General features: G+C 37.7%; 1 protein-coding gene across 1 annotated transcript in view; it reads right to left on the bottom strand.

Annotated features, from left to right (window-relative positions):
* Positions 1 to 13,481: 13,481 nt before the first annotated feature.
* LHFPL6 (LHFPL tetraspan subfamily member 6) overlaps positions 13,482 to 21,354 on the bottom strand; it is a 267,595-nt gene continuing 259,722 nt past the window's right edge. The window contains exon 3 of the mRNA XM_044668249.1: positions 13,482 to 14,268. Within this exon, the coding sequence (XP_044524184.1) occupies positions 14,150 to 14,268 (119 nt within the window). The 3' untranslated portion in view covers positions 13,482 to 14,149. The remainder of the gene's footprint in view (positions 14,269 to 21,354) is intronic.

Raw genomic sequence — 21,354 nt, 5'->3', positions numbered from 1 at the left:
GAGGAAGGAGAACATGATTAAATATTGGTAGTTTCTCACAAGTATCTATAAAAGTAATGCATATTTAATAAAAGTGTTGATATTTAAACTTCTCTAACTTGTTTTCAGGACCTTGGAAAAACTTCGAACATAAAGTGCCTGCATTATTCATGAGTTAAGAGAATGTTGTAATTTAAAAGGAGAACATGAAATCAATGTTTCCTCTTTCTGATTTACCCTTCAAAATACTTGGGATCATACTAGATTCATCCCAAATTCATCCTCCAAGTGTCTTCTTGTAAGGGTCCCATGGAAAGAGATAGAAAATACATTAGTCATTCTTTTTGTTGAATTAATTGAAAATTCATTAACCGTGATCCTAGATCAGTGATTCCCAAAGTGGGCACTACCACCCCCTGGTGGGTGCTGCAGCAATCCAGGGAGGCAGTGATGCATTTATCTTTCCTATTAATTGCTATTAAAATTTTTAAAAATTTAATTTCCAGTGGGCTAAGTAATATTTTTTCTAGAAAGGGAGCCATAGGCCAAAAAAGTTTGGGAACCACTGTCCTAGATCATTAAAGCTTAAGGAACATTATCAATAATCATCTTAAGTCAACCTTCTCATTGTAGAGATGAGGAAACTCAAGCTTATAAGAGGGAAGGGAACTGTTTAACATTACAGAACTAGTTAGTAGGAAGGTTGGATGTCAATTTAGGTCTCCTGAATTCTTGTCCACCAGCCTCCTAACTGAACCACTCACCCTGGAACTCTCCTTCATATTGCCACATTATGGTGAGCAAAGACCCAAGAAAGGCCTGGTTGCATTTACTTGAAAAGCGAATCTTTTTTGCCAATTGTCCAGTGATTATGTCCCTTATTTCATCCTCCAATTGAACTTCAACTAAGAGAATATTGACATTTGAGCCATACTCATACTACCATTGCCCTACTTTGAACTCTCATATTTTTTCTTCTGGAATAATAGAATAATCTAATTGGTCTCTCTGCCTTAGGTGCCTACTCTCGCCAATCTGTCCTCTATTGAACTGCCAAAATGACTCCCTAAAGTGTAAAGTTGATCAAGTCACTCCCGAACTGAATAAACTGCAGTGGCTCTATGACCAGCCATAGACTTGTTTATCAAAGTCCTTCCAGACCAACACTCAACCTACCTTTCTTTTCATTGTTTACCTTTATTTTTCTTGACTTTTATGAAGCATTTATCCAGTTTATCAGGCATTATGCCACATATTAGAGAAACAAAACCCAACATTTAATATTCATTACCTGAAAAAGAGGGGAAAGTGTGTATATATATATATATATACACGCATATCTACACATACTCACACAGATATGTAGACAAAAAATACAAACTAATTGGATTAGCTACTATTTGTGAAGGTCAGAAAAAGTCTTCTATGAAGAGATAGTATTTAGGCTAATGTTTGAAAAAAAATTAAAGACTTCAAGAGACAGAAGTGACCCCCTATTTCCTTATTTATTATTCCTTACTTCACATTATGGTGCAGCCAAAGTGACATTCTTGATGTTCTTCATACCCAACATTCCAGAGTTTTCCTATCTCTGGCCCCAAGTACTGACTATGTCCCTTACTTCAAATGCATTCCAGTCTCCCCTCTGTATTTTGGAATTGCTTGTTTTCTTAAATGGTTCTGCTCAAGCACCTATTTCTACTTATATTTAACCTCTCTTGGCTTCATATTCCTTGTTTTCAAAGTAAATATTAGATCACTGTAAAAAAAATATAAGAAGCATCTAGGTAGCTCAATGGATAAGGTGTAGTCAGGAGTTGTTATTGTTCAGTCTTTTCAGTTGTACCTACCTCTTCATGACCCCATTTTGGGTTTTCTTGGCAAAGGTACTAGAATGGGTCTGTTATTTCCTTCTCCAGCTTATTGTACAGATGAGGAAACTGAAGCAAATGGTTTGTCACTTTGTCTAGAGTTACATAGCTAATAAGAGTCAGGAAGACCCAACTTCAAATCCAGCTTTTACCAGCTGTGTGAGCTTGGGCAAGTCACTTAACATCTATTTGCTTTAATCCACTGGAGATGGAAATGTCAACCCACTCCAGTATCTTTCCCAAGAAAACCCCACGGATAGCATCGGCGTGCTATGGTCCACAGGGTCATGAAGAGTTGTACTCCTACAAAATACACAAACAATGGGTAAAACACAAGATATGCTAGATGTGTCAGTGCAACAAGGCAATATGACTTCATGAGAGTCAACCAGAAAAGAATAAAACTCACTGCTGGGTTTTTGCTATTAAAAGTTGCGCCTTATTCAAAAACAACAGTAAGAAGATGTACTCGGGTGAGAAAATCTGAGGGTGAGAATAGGCTTCATAACAGAAAGCATTTGTGTGAGACTTGATGGAGAAAGAAAGATAAGCAAAAAACTTCATAAGGAAAATATGACAGCCTGCTTATCAGAAGAAATGAAGGGAGGGCTTTAAAAGCAGTTCACAAATCAAGCATATGGGCATGGTAATACAGGAATGGAGGGCTCTGATCCTCTTATATTTATTGAAAGATCTTCCTTGCCATCCTGGTTTGCTCTAGGGATAATATGATTCTTTAAAAAATGGAAGTGATGATACTCTTAAAAAAAACAAACAAACAACTCTTGCCTTCTGTCTAAAGCAATGATTCCCAAAGTGGGTGCTACACCCCCTGGTGGGTGCTGCAGTGATCCAGGAGAGTGGTGATGGCCACAGGTGCATTTATCTTTCCTATTAATTTCTATTAACATTTAAAAATTAATTTCCAGGGGGCTGAGTCATATTTTTTTCTGGAAAGGGAGAGATAGACCAAAAAAGTTTAGGGACCACTTTTCTAAAGAGAAAGAGTCGTAAGGGATAGGCAATGGTGGTTAAGTGACTTGCCCTAAGTCAATAGTTAGGAAGTGTTTAAGGTCACCTTTGAACCCAAGACCTTTTGTCTCCAGGTCTAGCTCTCTACCCATTGAACCACCTAGTTGCCCCTTGCCCTGATACTCTTTTTTAAAAAACCCTTACCTTCCATCTTAGAATCAATGCTGTGTATTAGTTCCAAGGCAGAAAAGTGGTAAAGGTGGGCAAAGTGACTTGCCCAGGGTCACATGGCTAGGAAGTATCTGAGGTCAGATTTGAACCATCTCTAGGCCTGGCTCTCAAAACCCTGAGCCACCCAGCTGCTCTTTCCCTGAACTCTTGATCTAATTATGAAGTCACAGAACCAAAGAATTGAGGGGTACAAAGATTCCCCAGAAGTTATCTAATTCAGCCCATCCCAAAAATCTCTTTCCAAAACAGCTCTCTGTGTGTTCATCCACCCTCTCTTTGAAAACCACTATGGAGGAAGAACTCACTATTTGAAATATTCCATTCTACTTTTGAGGCAGCTAAGTGACCCAATGGTAGAAGCCTCAGCCTGGAATTAAGAAGACCCGAGTTAAAATAATGTGGATACATGGCTATACTGATGATGATGCACAGCACGAACCATCTAAAAATATGACATTAACTTAATCAATGAAACATGTAAAACCCAGTGGAATTGTATGTCAGCTAAGGAGGTTTAGGGGGGCTTGGGGAGAGGGAAAGAACATGAAACATGTAACTATGGGAAAATATTCAAAATAAAAATATAATAAAAAATAAAAATAAAAATAAGACATTAAATTGCAAGAAGATAAAATAGCCCTTATGTAGGCAGCACATAAACAAAAACATGAAATCACATTTGATCCTAGGGATGTGGATTTTATGTGAAAATGGAAGACAAAGGAAGAAAAGACGTGAATCCTAACCTGTTTCAGCAGGTTGGAGGATGAAAGAATCTCATACAAAGAAGAAAGTTAAAAAGAAGTTAGAGCATTGAACATTTAGGGATGAGATTGTGATTGTGATTTCATGAGCTTAGAGAACTCCTTCAACCGATGCAGTCAGTCCCCCCACTGAAATGTATAGTCTTGGAGAGTGTCCTAGGGAATCGAGACAGTCTGTGACTTGCCCAGGGTCACACAGAGAGTTGATATTTGTGGTGGGGGGAATCAAGCCAGATTTCTCTTGGTCTGAAGCCATCCCTCTATCCACAATTCCTCACTGCCTCACATGAAACAAATATGAAAGTTATCCTAAGCAATAGGTAACCTAAGCAGAGAAATCAGCTACTTGTCTTCTGAGGAATGATGATATCCATCCACAGGCACCATCCCCGGAGAAGATCAGCAAGCATCAGGGCAAAAGGAGATGAGTGATAACTCTCCACAGAGAGGAACTGGGATAGTTATTTGTTGCAACACTCATATAGATGGAAAAGTAGGCTGCCTTCCACGGGAAAGTATCCAAGACTTGGCAGAAACTATCCCAAACTTGTCAGACTGGATGACTATCCACTGCTGGTGATAAAAATAATAACAGCAAGCATTTATACAGCCCTTTAAGGCTGACAAAATGCTTCACGTAAATGACCTCATTGGATCCTCACAATGCTGTGAAGCAGGTGCTCTTGTTGTCCCCATTTTACAGATGAGGGAATTGAGGCTGAGAGAAACTAAGGAACTTGACCAGTCACACAACTAGTAAACGTCTGAAGCAGAGTCTGAACTTAGATCTTCCTGAATTTAACTCAGAATCTAGTCTCCTACAGTACACAAAGGGAAGAGAATGGAATGTGTAAACTATTCCTGGTAAGAAATGAGTAAATATTTTAAAAAGAGATAGCAGTCATTTTTTAAAAAGGAAGCAGTGATTACAAAGAGTCAATATATCTTTTGAAAAAAGCAAAACTTGTCCATATAGCCCAGTGATTCCCAAAATGGGTGCTACTGCCCCCTGGTGGGTGCTGCAGTGATCCAGGAAGGCAATGATGGCTACAGGTGCATTTCTTTCCTATTAATTGCTATTACAATTTAAAAAAAAAATTAATCTCCAGGGGGTTAAGTAATATTTTTTTCTGGAAAGGGGGAGGTAGGCCAAAAACGTTTGGGAACCACTGATATAGACCCATTTTCTCATTTGACGACATTCCCAGACCAGGGAAATGCTATTTGTTGTTATTCAATCATTTCCAACTCTTTGTGACCCCGTTTGGGGTTTCCTTGGCCAAGATACAGAGGCAGTTTGCCAATTTCCTTCTCCAGATCATTTTAGATGATCAGATGAGGAGGAAACTGAGGCAAACAGGGTTAAGTAAACTTGCCTGGGATTATACAGCTAGTAAGTGACTAAGGCCAAATTTGAATTCAGGAAGATGAGTATTTCTGACTTCAGGTCTGGCTCTCTATCCACAATACTACCTAGTTTCCCCTGGGGAATACTATAGAACAGTGATGGGCAAACTTTTTAAAGAGGGGGCCAAAGGAAAGGAAAAAAAACTTTAGGCGGGCCAATATGATTTATTAAAAAATAACAATGATACATTTTTAAAAATTCTTGTATTTTTTGTGATACTAAGCCCTGTTAATGACTGAAAGATCATGAAGGAGAAGGGCCCCATCTGGCCTGCTGGCCGTAGTTTGCCCATCACTGTTATAGAAATAATTTATTTTAATGATAGCAAATCATTTGGGGAAAAAAAAAGGTCTTTATCTCTATGTTGTCCTTGTGGAAAAGATGGAGAGATGTGGACTAAACAGAAGTAAGTATATTCAGAATTGAACCAATATCTGGATCCAAAGAGCAGTCATTAACAGCTTAATATTAACTTGGGAAAACACCCAGGAAAGTGTCCAAGGCTATGTATTTGACTTCTTGCTGTTGAACATTTCTGTCAATGACTTGGAAAAACACATGCATAAGCAGGATGCTCATCAGATTTTAATAGGACACAGTCCTAGAAGGGTTAGATAGTACCTTTGAAGACAATATTCAAAAGAGTTATGGGCAAAAAAAAACTTGAAAAGTTAGACTATTAAACTGAATCTATTAAATTGAAATTTATTTTGAATAATATATTTTGGCTCGGGTTCAACTCTACAAATACAAGACGAAGAAGGGATGACTAGATAATAGTTTAATGTATGGTTTTTGTAGGCTACAAGATAGAATTCAATACTGTGTAATGGCTTCCTAGAAAGTTAATGAAATCTTAATCTTCATTAAAATAGTAATGGTTGGGAACTTAGATGGCTCAGCATATAGAAACCTGGAGACAAAGTCCTGGGTTCAAATCTGACCTCAGACATTTCTTAGTTGTTTGAACTTGGGCAAGTCACTTAATCCCCATTTCCTAACCCTTACCACTCTTCTGCCTTGGCACTGATACTTAATATTGATTCTAAGATAGAAGATAATAGTTTGTTGGGGTTTTTTAAGGTAGTAATGGTGTCCAAGACAGAGGCATATCCTCAACTATATGTGGACTTGCTAAGACCACATATGTGTTTTTCCATTTAGTTCAAGGTATCATATTTTGGAAATGAAACATATAAGTTGGAGAGCATCCCCGAGGAGGTCAGCCAGGATGGTGATGGGGTGTGAGTTCACGCCATGTGAGGATCAGTTAATTCAATTAGGGATAGTTTCGCCTGAGTCGTCAAGAAAAGCATCTTAATGACTACAATTATCCATAAGTGGAATAGACTTTCCCGGGTAGTAATGGCTCCTCCCTTATGGAAGGTCTTCAGACTGAGGCTTGATAGGGAGGAATTTGGGTAAACTGTGAAAGGTCAGGGTGAGAATACAGAAATGTGCTGGCTGCAGAGATCAGAATGTAAGAGGGAAGTTCAGAATTAGTTGGGGTTCTGAGGTGTTGGATTAGCAGTTGGGGAGAGAGTGGGAGACTGGAGAAGCGAACAGCTTCTGAACTGAGCTCTCTCTCCGGATCGAGTAAGAGACCTACGTTGGTTCCTTTTATCCTTGATTGATCCCAGATATCAAAATAACATCTAGTGACCTCTCAAGAAGATCTACCAGTGACAGTGACCTGGACTTCTGAGTTACCTCAGTGGACTTTGCTGACTACCTGGGTGACTAGGTCATTTCTGTTTTAGTTTCTGATTTAGCACCTAACTTTGGCTTTCACCAAAAGACTATCATCTTCTGAAAGACTGTCATCTTGGATGGGCTTAGCGTAGGGTAGCCAGACAGGACTGTGGGAATTTAGGTAGAGAGTCAGTCAGTGTAGCCCCAACCTGGTTGGGGACCGAAGTGACCTTTTACAAGGTCAGTTAGGTTCTGGGACAGGTAGATAATTATTAGCATAGGACATTCTCAGCCCTCCTTCCTCACCTAATCCCAATTATCATTTATAATAAACCTGTAGTTGTTGAAAGCTAGTGTGTACAATAGTTTCAGGACTGAGAAAAGTCATCTTTCTTTCTGTGCCTTGGAGGAGTCATCACCAACAGACTTGGGGTTCAACCATCCCCATTACAGGTAAAAATATGTTCTTACAGGCTAAATAGATTTGTTGGCTATCTTTGTAAAGAAGGTTTTTGTTCATGGATGAATGGATCAGATGGTCTCTCTTCCTTCTCTTCCAAAGAATATTGGATTCTATGATTTTTACATATTATATAGAATGTATGTATAATACTGTATTATCTATATTTTATACATCTTATTTTAATATATTCTATACATGTGATATATTAATTATGTATGATTATGTTTATATATAAATTGAACTGGCATTGTACACTCTTGAGGTCTAAGTGGCCAGTAGCTGAGCATAATCTACATATTTCAAGTGACAAGAATTTCAAAGAAAATTCTCCTATTTTTTGAAGTTGTCCAATTCAGAGCCCTCAGGAGAGAATGACAAGAGAGAGGCACATGAGTTCCTTTGTTCCCTGAACAGTTGCCCAAAATCTTTTGCCCTTGCCATCTGATGCTGCTCCAGATTGCCACTAACTTGGAATGTAGGGATGAAAAAGAAACAGGTTCTTTGTACTCTAAGCAACAGGAGATAAGGAAATTGGGCACTCTGTGTGTGGGGGGTGTGTGTGTGTGTGTATTTGCGTGCGTGTGTGTTACAGAAAATTTTTGTAATGCTTGCCACTTGTCACAAAGCATCTGGTCACATATGTACAAAGTTATTTATAGCATTTCTTTTCATAGTAGCCCCAAATAGGAAACTAAGGGAATGCTCATCTATTGGGGGATAGCTAAAGGAATTATGGAATAGGAATGTAATGAAATATTATTGTGTCAGAAGAAATGATAAAAAGGAGAATTTTGGAGGAAATTGTGAAGAATTTTGTCAACTAATGCAAAACAAAGAATTTATTTAATGACATTATAAACAAAAACAAATTTGAAAGATTTCAGAACTCTAAAAAATGCAATGACAAATCTAGAGTTCCAGAGGTAATCACAAGTGTGGGGGCCTGACGATGCAGCACATTCCTGGCAGAGAGATGACAGACTCAAGATGAAGAACGAAATATATAATTTTGGGGCATGGACAATGTGGGAGTCATTTTGCTGGACTATGTGTATTTGTTTTGAGAATTTTCTTCATTTTATTGTGTTGTTCAATTAGGGGAGAGTGGAGGGAGAGATAATAAAGCCTCTTATTAATAAACAAAGCATCTGGTCATGCTGGTGAATCATCTTTGGCTCCCATGATAAGGGTCAGACCCTGAATCTCTGAAATTTGATCATCTGAGGGTAAACTGAGATTCCTGTCTTTTTAAAAAAATTATTCCACTTCCCTCTCAGCAAATGATACTTATATCACATAATTGGGCCACTTAAAATTTTCAGTCTTCATTTTCTCTTCTTACAAACAAGGAAACTATTTCCCACTCATCTTAGTGTTATGCTAAGGATCTGACTGTCTTCTTGGCTGATCAATTTGAGTTTTTATCAACTGAGTGCTCTTCTGTAGCTGCCTATAGATATCTACTATGACACAGTTTTGATTCTTCCTCCCAACATTTATCATGCTGTTGTTTTGCGTAAATGTCGCACAATTATAATTTAGACAATCTTCCCCAAATACTGGGACATCTTGGACTAAAATATACACCATAGTCATCTAAGGCTGAGATATCAAACATGGGACCACTGGTCATATGCAACTGGCAGCAGTACCGGTTCAGTTGTCCATTGAACTAGATTAAATTGTAATTGTAAAATATTTAACAGAATAAATAAAAATACAATAGAACATAGATAATATAATCATGGGGTTTTCTAAGACAGTATATGTCTCATAGGGCACCTTCCATAGGGTTTAGCAGCCTCTGTTTCTACTTGAGTTTGATGCCACTGCTCTAAGGTATCAGGATTTAGTTCACAAAACTAGAATTTGCAGGCACTCAGGAATTGTAATGCCACTTCATCGATGGCAATCTACCAGTCAGGACACAGCTTTTCTTTCATTCCTGGGAAATTCACTACCACACGGAAACCACAAGGAGAACAAATCTATGATCACATATTTACCTTCAATCAGCCCCAAGGAATTAGATCTTTATGAATTCTGGGAAGAGTCATGTATGTTAACACGATGTAAGTATTCACATTAACTTTCTGAGAGGAGAGTGCAAGTTAAAAAAAAAAAAAGAAAGAAAAACCCATGAGATGGGAAAATGATGGCTAATCTTGGAAGCAAAGTACAATCTTCTCCTCACCACAGGGTACAGCAGAGTGAAGAAGCCCCCGCTCCGCAGACAATGAGGCGCAATCAAATGCAATTCAGCATGATATGAATTAAGCATTAAGAAGCTGCCTGACTCTTTCCATAGCAACGGAGCCTTAGAAAGTCCAGACTTTTATTGGCCCGATCCTTGTAGTGTTCTCAGAGAACAGCATGGGTCCTTAGTTTGGGATTATTAAAGGTGTCCAAAACAAGAGTGAATCACACTGATAGGCAGCTTTTCCATTTCTATTTAGAGTTAGGTAGATGACAAATAGAAAATACACACTCTCAGGCAGACAGGGACAAAATTATAAGAGCCCACGTGAGAAAGTAATTTATTTTAGCACTCTTTGGAATTAAGACTTATAGTGTTTCCATTTTTCCAATTAGTGGCTTTCAAATTTGATAGGATAAGCCCAGTTTCTTTGTTTCATTAATACTTTGATTTCATTAAGCATTAATAATTGTCAAGAGAATTCAGGCCCAGTGTTAGCCTGCTTAGGAAAACATTAACAATATTCCTCTTTATTCACATTCTTGCCAACAGTGTCTGAGAAAGATGGTTAAGTTAACCTTCTTCATGGAACTATGATTGGGAATGAGAAAAGCAAGGAATGGAGAATTCAGTGAACGGTTTTATTTCCTCTCTGTCCAGAGGTACTGAAGGGAAGTTCCTTTTGAGCTTGCAATCTATCCAAGCCCCGAGATCTTTTCAAGAATCTGCTTTGCAGTTGTACCACCCTCATCTTATACTTGCAAAGTTGATTTTCTAGAGCCAAGTGTAAGACTTTTTATTTGCAATGTAAATTGCAATTGCATTTTCAATGTCCCGTTTATCATTTAGGCTATGAATAATAGATTTGGAGCATAAAAACAATATTTTTTTTTGTAAAAGGCATAGGGAAGAATGTTAAATGAGGTTGATTAATTAGTAAGATTTCATTTTCTTTGGTTCATTCCAACAACCTAGCTTGCTACAATTTTTTTTAAATCACAACTCTTCAGAATCTGGACTCTGTGAATTCAGCATGTTAGGTAACCCCCCCCCCCCCCGCCACTCCCTGGCTTGGTATCATCCCAAAGGTGGAAATGCACAACAGTGGGAGACCTGACACCTGGCCAAAATGTGATTATATAGCTATCAACCTGAGTCTGTGAGTGATGCCTCGGGGCTAAGGTTTGGCTGAAACTCTCCTGGTAGCTTAATTTGGGCCAAGGGGTCCAATACAGATGTCTTGAAGGCCATCACAACCAATCACTCAGTCACCAAGTCCTGTCAATTCCACTGCCACAATATCTCTATTATCTACCTCCTCCCCTTTATTCCCATTGACACCAGTCTGTTTAAGCCCTCATTATTATGACTTTGGAATCGTCTCATAACTAGTCCCTGCCTTCCCACTGGTTCTCCCTCCTTCAAACCATTTTAAACGCTGGAGCCAGGTGAATCTTCCTAAAGAATAGCTATGATTACAATACTCCTTCCAGAACTCATCATAGCTCAAAAGAATTCAGTGGCTTTCTGTTGCCTAAACCATAAAGCCCAAAGTCTTGAGCCTAGCCTTTCGAGTTCTCCATGATTTGGACCCAACTTACTTTTCCCCTTCTCTTTTTCTCTACTCTCATCTATGTAGCTTATACTTCAGTCAAACTGGATATCTTTTTCCATCAGTCAAACCAAGTTGAAAGTTCAAAGATATGGAAAGAGCAAGAAGCAAAAGGTAGGTCAACTTTATTCACAACAATTCACAAGTCAAATCTTGATTTTTGACTGCCAGAGTTCATTACCAGGAGACAGATGAGGGGTTCAAGCTTAATAAATGACGTGGGTTCAATTTTCCTGGGACTATTGAGTTTTATATGCAGTCATGTAGCAACTGACCACTTACCTCAAACTTCCATTAGCTGTAGAAACGCCTGCCATTGCTGCCCATATTCAGTCACTATTCTGCTATCAAGGGAGCATTAAGCTTGCCCACACACCTCTCAGGGATCTATCCTCCACTGCCATATACTGCCAATATCTTCACGAACTTCCATGAAACTTGCAAGGCAACAGACACTCATCTTTGTGTTCTCTTCATTCCCTAGCACATAGTGAGCATCCAATGAATATTCGCTGAATTGATCATTTCCCTCCAAATACTGTTTTAATATTTCCAAATGATTAAAGCCATTCAGAAAGACAAATGATTCTGCTGAGGCTATACCCCAAAGAGATAATAAGGAAAAACACTTGTACAAAAATATTTATAGCCTCACTCTTTGTAGTGGCAAAAAATTGGAAAATAAAGAGATGCCCTTCGATTGGGGAATAGCTGAACAAATTGTGGTACTTTTGGTGATGGAATACTATTGTGCTGAAAGGAATGATGAACTGGAGGGATTCCATGTGAACTGGAATGACCTCCAGGAATTGATGCAGAGTGAAAGGAACAGAGCCAGAGAACATTGTACACAGAGACATATACACTATGGCACAATCGAATGTAATGGACTTCTCTACTAGCAACAATGCAATGACCCAGGACAACGCTGAGGGACTTATGAGAAAGAACACTATTCACATCCAGAGAAAGAACTGTGGGAGCAGAAACGCAGAAGAAAAACAAGTGCTTGATCACATGAGTCCATGGGGACATGATTGGGGATGTAGACTCTAAGCGATCACTCTAATGCAAATCTTAATAATATGGAAATTGGTCTTGATCAATGGCACATGTAAAACCCAGTAGAATCGCTTGTTGGCTATGGGGGGAGGAGTGTGAGAGGGGAGGAGGCGAGGGAAAGAACATGAATCATGTAACTATGGAAAAATATTCTAAATCAATTAAATAAATAAAATTTTTCAAAAAAAAAAAGAAAGAAGTGATAATTCCCTCTGCCACATAGTCTGGAGATGAGGGACTAACTTCCAGCCATTGTAGCAAGAAAAACAAATTCAGATAAGAAGTCTGAGCTTTGTCAAATGGGGCAATGTGAGGCTGGGGTAAAATGGGAAATCCAAGCCAAGGGAACTGGCAAGAGTAGAAATGAAAACAAGAAGAAGGTTGAAATGATGAAGAAGCTAAAATGAAAATAAAGAAAGCAACAGAAGATCTGGGACAAAAAGACAGAAGTCAGCACTCAAGAAATCAGAAGACAGTGAGGAGTGCTTGAGGCTTGGGTGGTCACCCCCACGTACCCAAACCACACCACACACACATTGCCCAGGGATAATCTACCCTTATTCCACAGCTTCCTTTTGATGAAGAACTAGAGCAGACAGCTCAAGTCTCTCTTTGCATCTTAAGATGTTCCCTGGGCACAGGGAATTCAACACAAGGGAGGAATTGTTCTCTCATCTTGATCTGAGCAAATTTTGTTAAGACCTGGGTAGTAGATAATTGCACTGGGTGGGGAGCTAGAACTCTGGGTTGTCAGTATAAAAGGATGTGAATGTGAGTGTGAGACCCAGAGGCCACTCAAAGGAAGACAGCTTTCATAGGGATTATTCATCTGAATGGCCATATTTGGGGGATAAAAGAAGCAAATCAGCTCATCCAATTACCACTCTACAGTCCATTTAAATATTGATCAAAGAGAAATTTATTCACAGAGCTTTTAAAATACAAACATAAAATAGCACTTTTTTTTACAAAAATGAATATTGAAATAAATGGGGGTACAGCACAGTATGACAATCATGAAACAAAAGCAAATGTTTTCTCCTTATACTTATTATCTATCACAAAGTGAATTCATCCTTCTGCGGGACAGAGAACTGTTCCTTTATATCTTTGAGTTTCAGCAGCAGGAGCTGCATACATAGTGTAAAATATGGCATTCCCAGTAGAATGCTGAAATTACAGAAGCTTAATTTTAAAAGTATGAATAAACAGTGATTATATGGTGAGGGAGTTTATGCAGAATACACAAAAATACTGATAAAGTGGCTTATTGGTCCATTTATTAGGATTAATGTATGATTTATAATGGGGTAACACTGGTTTAAACAATAAAAAAGCAAGACGAGTAATGCAAAAGTTGTCTAAATCTCCATTTTAATCTGTGCCATGTTTTTTGTGTATATGTGTGTGTACGTGAATACAGATGTATGCATAAATGTTTACCTGGGTGTGTGCTTTCAGGAGTGCCAAGCCCAAAGGGGATTTCTGGAGATTACCCTGCCTTCCAAGCCAATACTGTTTCCACTGGTCATTTAATATACTGTCTTGCTTAGTTTTAAAAGTTACAACTAAAGACCATTTCCTGCATGTACAATTGCATTCTTTTAGAACCAACTAGTAATACTCTGGGGGTTTGGGAGGCATTTTATTAGACTTTGGTCCATCATTTATGTTTCCTCCCCTTCCATATCACCCATTCCTCTTATAAATCCCCCTCCTCCCGCGTATAATCCCCCCCACCCTGTGTCAGATGATGTCCTTGAGAACATTCAATCTCACGTCATAAACATTGTGTTAGGTAAGAGCCATGAATTCATCTTTCAAAGCTTGCTTGGTGCCTCATTCTTCAGTCTCTCGGAGCTTCCCATCTGGGCCTCCTTGCACCATCCTTGGCACCATCAGTACGGGTACTGCTTCTGTTTCTTGCCAGAGAAGCAGGCAAGCCAAGTACAGAGTAGCATGGCTGTGGCTGCTCCCCCACCAGTGCAATAGTAAGCCCAGCCAATTTCACACTTACCTAGGAATAAGAAACAAATATACACATCAGTCCTTCAACAACCTCAAATTCAAATTCCCAAGTGACTCACTAAAATTGTGTTTTGCTGATGCTTTTAGTACTTAGATCACAGTCATTTCTGGAAATATTCTTTATCTTCAAAACTGAACCATCCCTTGTAACAAATTTTTAAAAATATTTGACATTGTGTACAATTTAAATAATGTATATGACTATCCTGATAAACGTAAATTCTCTATTATAAGACTAAGAGATGTTTTATTATCTATTCTTTTACCAGAGCTTGGCCTCCATTCAGTATTCTGTCCATCTATGTCACTCTTGGCATTATGTGCATTTTTTGTAGTTGTTTTTCTTATTTTACTCTGTATCGGTTCAGTCAAATCTTCTGTGTTTCTCTAAATTCCTTATGTCCTTATTTCTTGCTATGTAAGAACATTCTATTGTACTCATGTCACAGTTTATTTAGCCACAACTCAAATCAATGGGCATCCACTTTGTTGCCAGTTCTTTGCCACATCAAAGACTACTGCTATTAGTATTTTCCATTTACTTTAGCATCTGTTTTTGACTTTCTATGGAAATTTGCCCTCTATAAGAAGACAGATCTTTAGGGGCTTCTTTTAGAGACAGGAAATGGAAATACCAGGCTAGGAATATAGTGACGCTGAACCTTTAGGGGAAGAAGAAAAAAGGAGCACATAAACAAGAACATACTTTTTCTAGTTTTATTCTTCTGACACTTGCTAACACTCATCCAGAAAGCACTTTCTGGGCGACCACAGTTTCTACTATAATGCCCAATTAACCAGAAACAATGCATTGGCCAGCTGCCAGAGAAAGGTCTTAGTACAGTAGGGTTGCCAAACAGCTAAATTTGAGGCCTTTGTTCTGGCATCTGGATTTGCAAAGGATGTCAGGGCCAGGAAGTTGGAGTTCTCTGGTGGTCATCCAAGGCAGGGTGGGATCATATGAAAGAGAAAGAATGGCTTTGTGCATTTGTACTGGGAGGATCTCTAGACTTATTGTCACCTTTTACCTAAGGGGGCATAAAATTTAACCCTCTTTCGTCCCTACTTATTTATCCCAACCCTGGAATAAAATATGAAATAGTGTCTCAGCTCTGATACCCATTCTTAGAGAAAAATGATCTGGGAATTAAATCCAATGCTAGTTCAAAGATGACTTTATGTACTTTTATCATATTAAAGGGTAGGGAAGAGAATGAGAAAGAGGAGAAAATAAAGTCACTTTTTTTCCCCTTTAAATCTGCATGACCTTAGAAGAGAGATCCCATTACAATGTTGAAGAGAATGCTGCGATTTCCTAGAAATCAGAAATGCATACATTTTCCCTCTGTGAGCAAAAATTCTCCTTGGGCTGACACCTGTCCTTGGTTAATCAAAAGACAGACACCTCATAAGTCAAATTGTCACCAATGTAATAATACAATGACAAGTATCAATTGTGTCTGTTCACTCAGAATTATGATTCATAAAGGGAAGTAGCTTTTGGCTCAGAGTGACCCATTTGGGTCAAAAGGATCAGTTTTCTATATTCAATAGGATATAGAATTTTCTATAGGATATAGAAACTCTAAATGCAGAAGACTACTTAGGAGGGGGCACCAAAGAGAAGGGAAAGGGAAGAAATTTTGCGGAAATAAGGACTTCATTGTTTCTTCTCTTTATTTTCCCTCTGTCTCTCTCTTGTTGCTCTCTAGTCTTCCTCCTGCCAGCTATTGCTCCTCTGTTCTAATATTCCTCTTTCCAACCACTATGACCAATCATTGTAAAGACTAATAATGCCTTCTTGGTATCTGTTAACAAATCTTCGGTCCAAAACCTAACTGAAATTATTTCTCCTTGTTTGGGCTTTTTGTCTACCTGTATAGGGTTCAGATCTAGATGCACTAAACTTTAATCATCCCTTGATCATCACAAATGAAAAGTAAATTCTGGATTCAAAAGCCTTTCTTCTTCAAATGAGATAATATTGGCCAACCACTTAGCATAGAGTCTGGCACATAGTGGGCTTCATAATAAATGCTTCTTCCCTTCCCTTCACCCTTTTTCTTCTCATAGCATAGTCATTTTCATAGGGTAGCTGTAGAGCTAAAGAGACCTAAGAGGCCATGTCCAAAGGGTCCATTTTAGAGAAGAGGGTATTGAGTCCTACAGAGGGAAAAGAATGGACTCCAGGTCACGAGGGCAGGAAATAACAGGGGCATGCCTAGGTACCTTGTCCTCTTACTCCAGAAGGAGTACCCTCTCCATTATAATAATAATAATAAGTATCTTTCTACCATGGAGTTCACAAACCTATAAATTTCATGTCACAAACAGAAGGTATTTGGCTTATATATTAAGATGCCTATTTCACAGCAGAGAAGAGAAGCCACCTCCTGGCTAAGATAAGTGAGTTTTAAACAGCCACTGGGAATCCAAAGTAGAAAGACTGGAATTCACAACCTTTGATCCCTTGTATCACTAAAAACCATGGCAAGAAGGCATATTTATAACCAAGAATCATTTTTCAAAAGAGAAAAACTCTATTTTTTAAAATCAGTAATAGTAAAACATTAAGTAATAAAATAAAATAGTAAACACCTCTATTTCTTCATTAAGCTCTGTGAAAGATAACTTTTAAACCCAAGTACATTCTTAAAGGCTTTCTAGTCTCTTTGCATTGTGTTTAACATTAAAACAAGAACAGATCCTAAGGGATCTCAGTCTCCTCCGTGTGAGTCTCCCAGGTGTACGGCCTCCCGTTAATGCTAATGGACATCATACACATTTTTCAAGGGCACTGGCGTCCCCTTCAGAGCTCAGAATTTGCTGACAACCCTGGGATATTGCTGCTTTATGGCTTGGGAATGACCTCCATTTTGAATTACTTGCTATCGAATCTCTCTCAGTTGTTTCAACGATTTAAATAAATCCAGGAGGGGAGGATAAATGGGCAACGTGACTGGTTAAGTATCTTTCAAAAAGTCAGCAAAATATGTGGGAGGTGTGATCAGTTTGAAGCCCTTAACAAAGAAATGCAATCCGGGGCTCATTAATAACAATGTATTGACCTAATCCATAGTTTCATGACCTAAACAAGAAAGGCGTAGTATATTACATTCCTTATTAAGTATTAGATACTTTAACATGAAATAGGATCTGAACTGACACATTATTTTGGGTTAGTATGTGTCAAAGTAGATTAAACAAAAAGATGAATACGTATCCTACGAAGATGAAATACACTAAGTTGAAGGGATGGGGAATGAGAGTGCTTTTTTCAGTATCAGAAAGGAAATCTGATGACAAAAGGCTAAGCTTTCTGCCCCTTAGTCAGCATGAGGTGGTTGACTAGAGGCCCTTCCAGAGTCAAATTCAAAAAGCCCAGCATCACTTTCCAGATCTGATATTCAAGGACCAAGAGTTTAACATCACCCCCATCGTAGGAAAAATCCTAAAGCTTGAACAAAGCATTCAGATTAGCTGGTGAAAAACCTCCTGCACGTATAATTTCTGCTGAAAAATTTCCAACATTGCTCTTTCTTAATAATTTTGTATCATGACAGGATAATATTTATTTATATTGTTTATGCCATGAAATCTATTCTTTACTTATAAAAAACAATTTTTTTCTAGTCCAGAGCTGAAAGGGGACTTTAAATATATCCAGAGTGTACAAGAAGAAAAAGGTAAGCCTGTCACTCCAGGAGTTAATGTCATTAATTCTATAAGCATGTGTGTATTTGTGTACAGATGTGATGGTTAACACCGACAGACAAGGTCTTATGTTGGACTAACAGATATTTAGTGCCACTGAAAACACAAGAAAGAACTATCTTTCCACCCTTGGGATGTGAACATTTTCACGTACTAAATCAATTAATTATCAATAATAAAATCACAGAAATGAGGGTTTTATTTATACATTTAAAATATTCTTGATGTCATCTAAAGATAAGCAAGTCTTTTTATAAAGTTAAATTTTGGATACTGGTTTGTGAGTGTTGGGCATGAGCCTGTTTCTGACTAAAGTCAATTCAATTCAATTAAATTCAATATATGTTTAAAAGTGTCCACAATGTGTCAGGCATTGCGCTAAACACCAAGAATATAAAAAAAGGGGGGGGCAAAAGATAGTCTCTGACCTCAAGGAGCCTCCATTCTAATGGGGGAGACAACATGAAAACAGATACATGCAGAGTGAGTTATATATAGGATGAATAGGAAATAATTAACAGAGGGAAGGCATTGGAATTAAGAGGGTTTGGGGCAGGTTTGCTGTAGGAGATGGGATTTTAGTTGAGACTTGAAGGAGGTGATATGAGATTTAATTAGAGGTGATATGAGATTTAATTATTCACATGTTACAAAGTCACAGACATGGGAAAATTCTGTAAGAAATGAGGAAATAGATATTTTCAAAGAAACTTGGAAAGACTTATATGAACTAAGGAAGAATAAAATGAGCAGAGCCAGGATAATTTATTGTATAATATCATTATTATAGGGGCATCTCGGTGGTTTAATAGTCAGACCTGGCGATGGGAGGCCCTGGAGTCAAATCTAGACTCAGACACTTCCTAGTTGTATGACCCTGAGTAAGTCACTTGACCCTAATTGCCCTTATGCTCTTCTACCTTGGAACAGATACTTAGTATTGATTCTAAGACAGAAGGTAAGAGTTTTGTTTTTTTTTAATGAACAATTTTGAAGACTTGTACAAGTGAAGAATGAAAGAAGCAAAACAAGGAGGACAATGTATAGAATAACAACAGTGCAAAAAAACAAACAACTTTAAAACCTGTAAGAACTCAGACCAATTCAATGACCATCCATGATTCCAGAGAATTAATGAAGAAACATGCTATTTACCCCCTAAGAGAGTGCTGATGGGCACAGGGTAAAGAATGAAACATTTTTTAGCCATGGTCAATAAGACAATTTGCTTTACTTCACAATGTATATTTATTTAAAAAATGTATTTTCTATTTTCAAAAGAGTAGGGATATGTGAGGGAGATTTCTGTTCATTAAAAAATAAAATTTAACTTAAAAAAAACTCCAAACTACTCATGGGGGTAGTGTGGGGGCACTTCCTCATGTCTTAAACTAATTTTTAAAGTATTGTTTATGTCATGAAATCTATTCTTGTTTCAGAAGAACGATTTCTAATAGATTTGGGCAAATCTACAGGCATGTTGAAATGTTCCCTGCTGATAAATAGCTAGGGCAAAGGCATCAAACTCAAAGAGAAATGATGGCCTTTAAACCATACATAAGTATCTCTTAGGGCTGCAATTTGACTTAGAAAATCATGTTATATATTTCTTTTTTATTAATATATAAACACATTAAAATCAGATAGGAACTACATTTTAATCTGGCTAGAGACACACTTGAGAGTGTCATGGACCATGTGCTTGACATTTCTGAGCTTGAGTATCATTCCTAACAATTAATGGCTGTCAGTTTGGACATGGTGTTTCCATTAATATTTTTTAAAGACATATTATATGATCATGGAATCAGAGACTTCAATATGGAAGATATTTTGGAGAGGCATGATATAATAAGATGAATGTTCACTTACTGAATTAATCTCATGACCTTAAAATCAGGGCATGTCTTTCATATACATTCAGGAAAGCATAATATTCTTAACTAAAAAACAAATTCAATACATGCAAATGGGTTTGTTTCTTATTATTTTAACAGAGGTGGGTTTATATGACAAAAATATGTGGAAAAAGCAAATATCTAATTTGAATAGGACTACAGTGAATTTTCCAACTATATAAACCAGTACTATATCACTACTTTGACCAAAATGGAAATAAGAGTCTTGAGTATTTTTTACATACCAAGTTTTAATTTATAGAAGGCTTGGAACCAGTGAAGTGAGAAATAAAAGTGACTTGCTGTCTTTTCATGGAATGGGAAGAAAACTTTTTTCCAAATACTTTTGCTGGTGGGAAATGGTAGCTTTAAGCCTGAATATTTATCTTATGAAATAACAGAGTTGTTTTTTTTGAGCAGCAATAGAACTAAATAGAATTAGGTAATACAGGATCTTTTTTTTTTTTTTGGTCCAGATCATCCTTCCTTCTCAGGATAATATGTGTCAGTCTTCATATATCACATTAATGTAAAGAGAAAGGATTTTTATCAGAAGGCTAGTTTGTCTGCCATCTTTTCAGGAAATTAGAGAAGTAAATCTATTTAAACCCTTCCCTTTTGCTCTTTGCAATGCTCCATCAAACAGGCCTCCAAGCCTGGTTGGCAAATTGCTGCTTTCAACATTGGGGAAAACTACATTTGACAGATAAAATAAAGGTTACTGGCACTGAAAGACATTACATGGTGGAGCAAATGGTACCTGCCTGCCAAGTCCATGGAAAAAAGACATTATGTGGCTGCATTCCAGAGCCACTTGAAACCATGGCCTTTTGGAGTAGGAGAGTAGAATGGAATGGAAGCTATGGGATGTTATCAAAAGGAGGAGAGGATATAGAGAGTGCTTTAGGAATTATCTTTTAGTCATCCCAAAGTCAGCTTCAAATAACATTACTGAAATAGTTAATTATAAAATTTATAGTTAATAGATATTTAACTATAATTATTGCTTCTTTTCTTCTTTCTAGGACATAATTTTAGACATTCTCATAGAGAGATAAAAGGAAGGTGAATCAGAATGTGAATTCCTAGAAAGAAAATATATTATTTTTCCATTCCTATCTTTAGATTTTGTCAGCTATTTTCTTTTCTTTTTTTTTAAACCTTCATTTCCATCTCAGAATGAATACTCTGTATTGGTTCTGAGGCAGAGGAGCAGCAATGGGTAGGCAATAGGGATTAAGTGATTTGGGATTTGAAACCAAGCCCTCCCATTTCTAAGCCTGGCTCTCAATCCACTGAGCCACCTCCCTGCTCCATCAGTCATTCACAAAAGACTCCTTGCTCTGATATAAGTATGTTTCATTTAGGAAAGAAAGAAAGAAAGAAAGAAAGAAAGAAAGAAAGAAAGAAAGAAAGAAAGAAAGAAAGAAAGAAAGAAAGAAAGAAAGAAAGAAAGAAAGAAA

This window comes from Gracilinanus agilis, chromosome 3, assembly GCF_016433145.1.
Source record: "Gracilinanus agilis isolate LMUSP501 chromosome 3, AgileGrace, whole genome shotgun sequence".
Classification (NCBI taxonomy): Eukaryota; Metazoa; Chordata; class Mammalia; order Didelphimorphia; family Didelphidae; genus Gracilinanus; species Gracilinanus agilis.
Note: the sequence above shows the minus strand (reverse complement) of the source record. Positions and strands in the feature narration are given on the sequence as shown.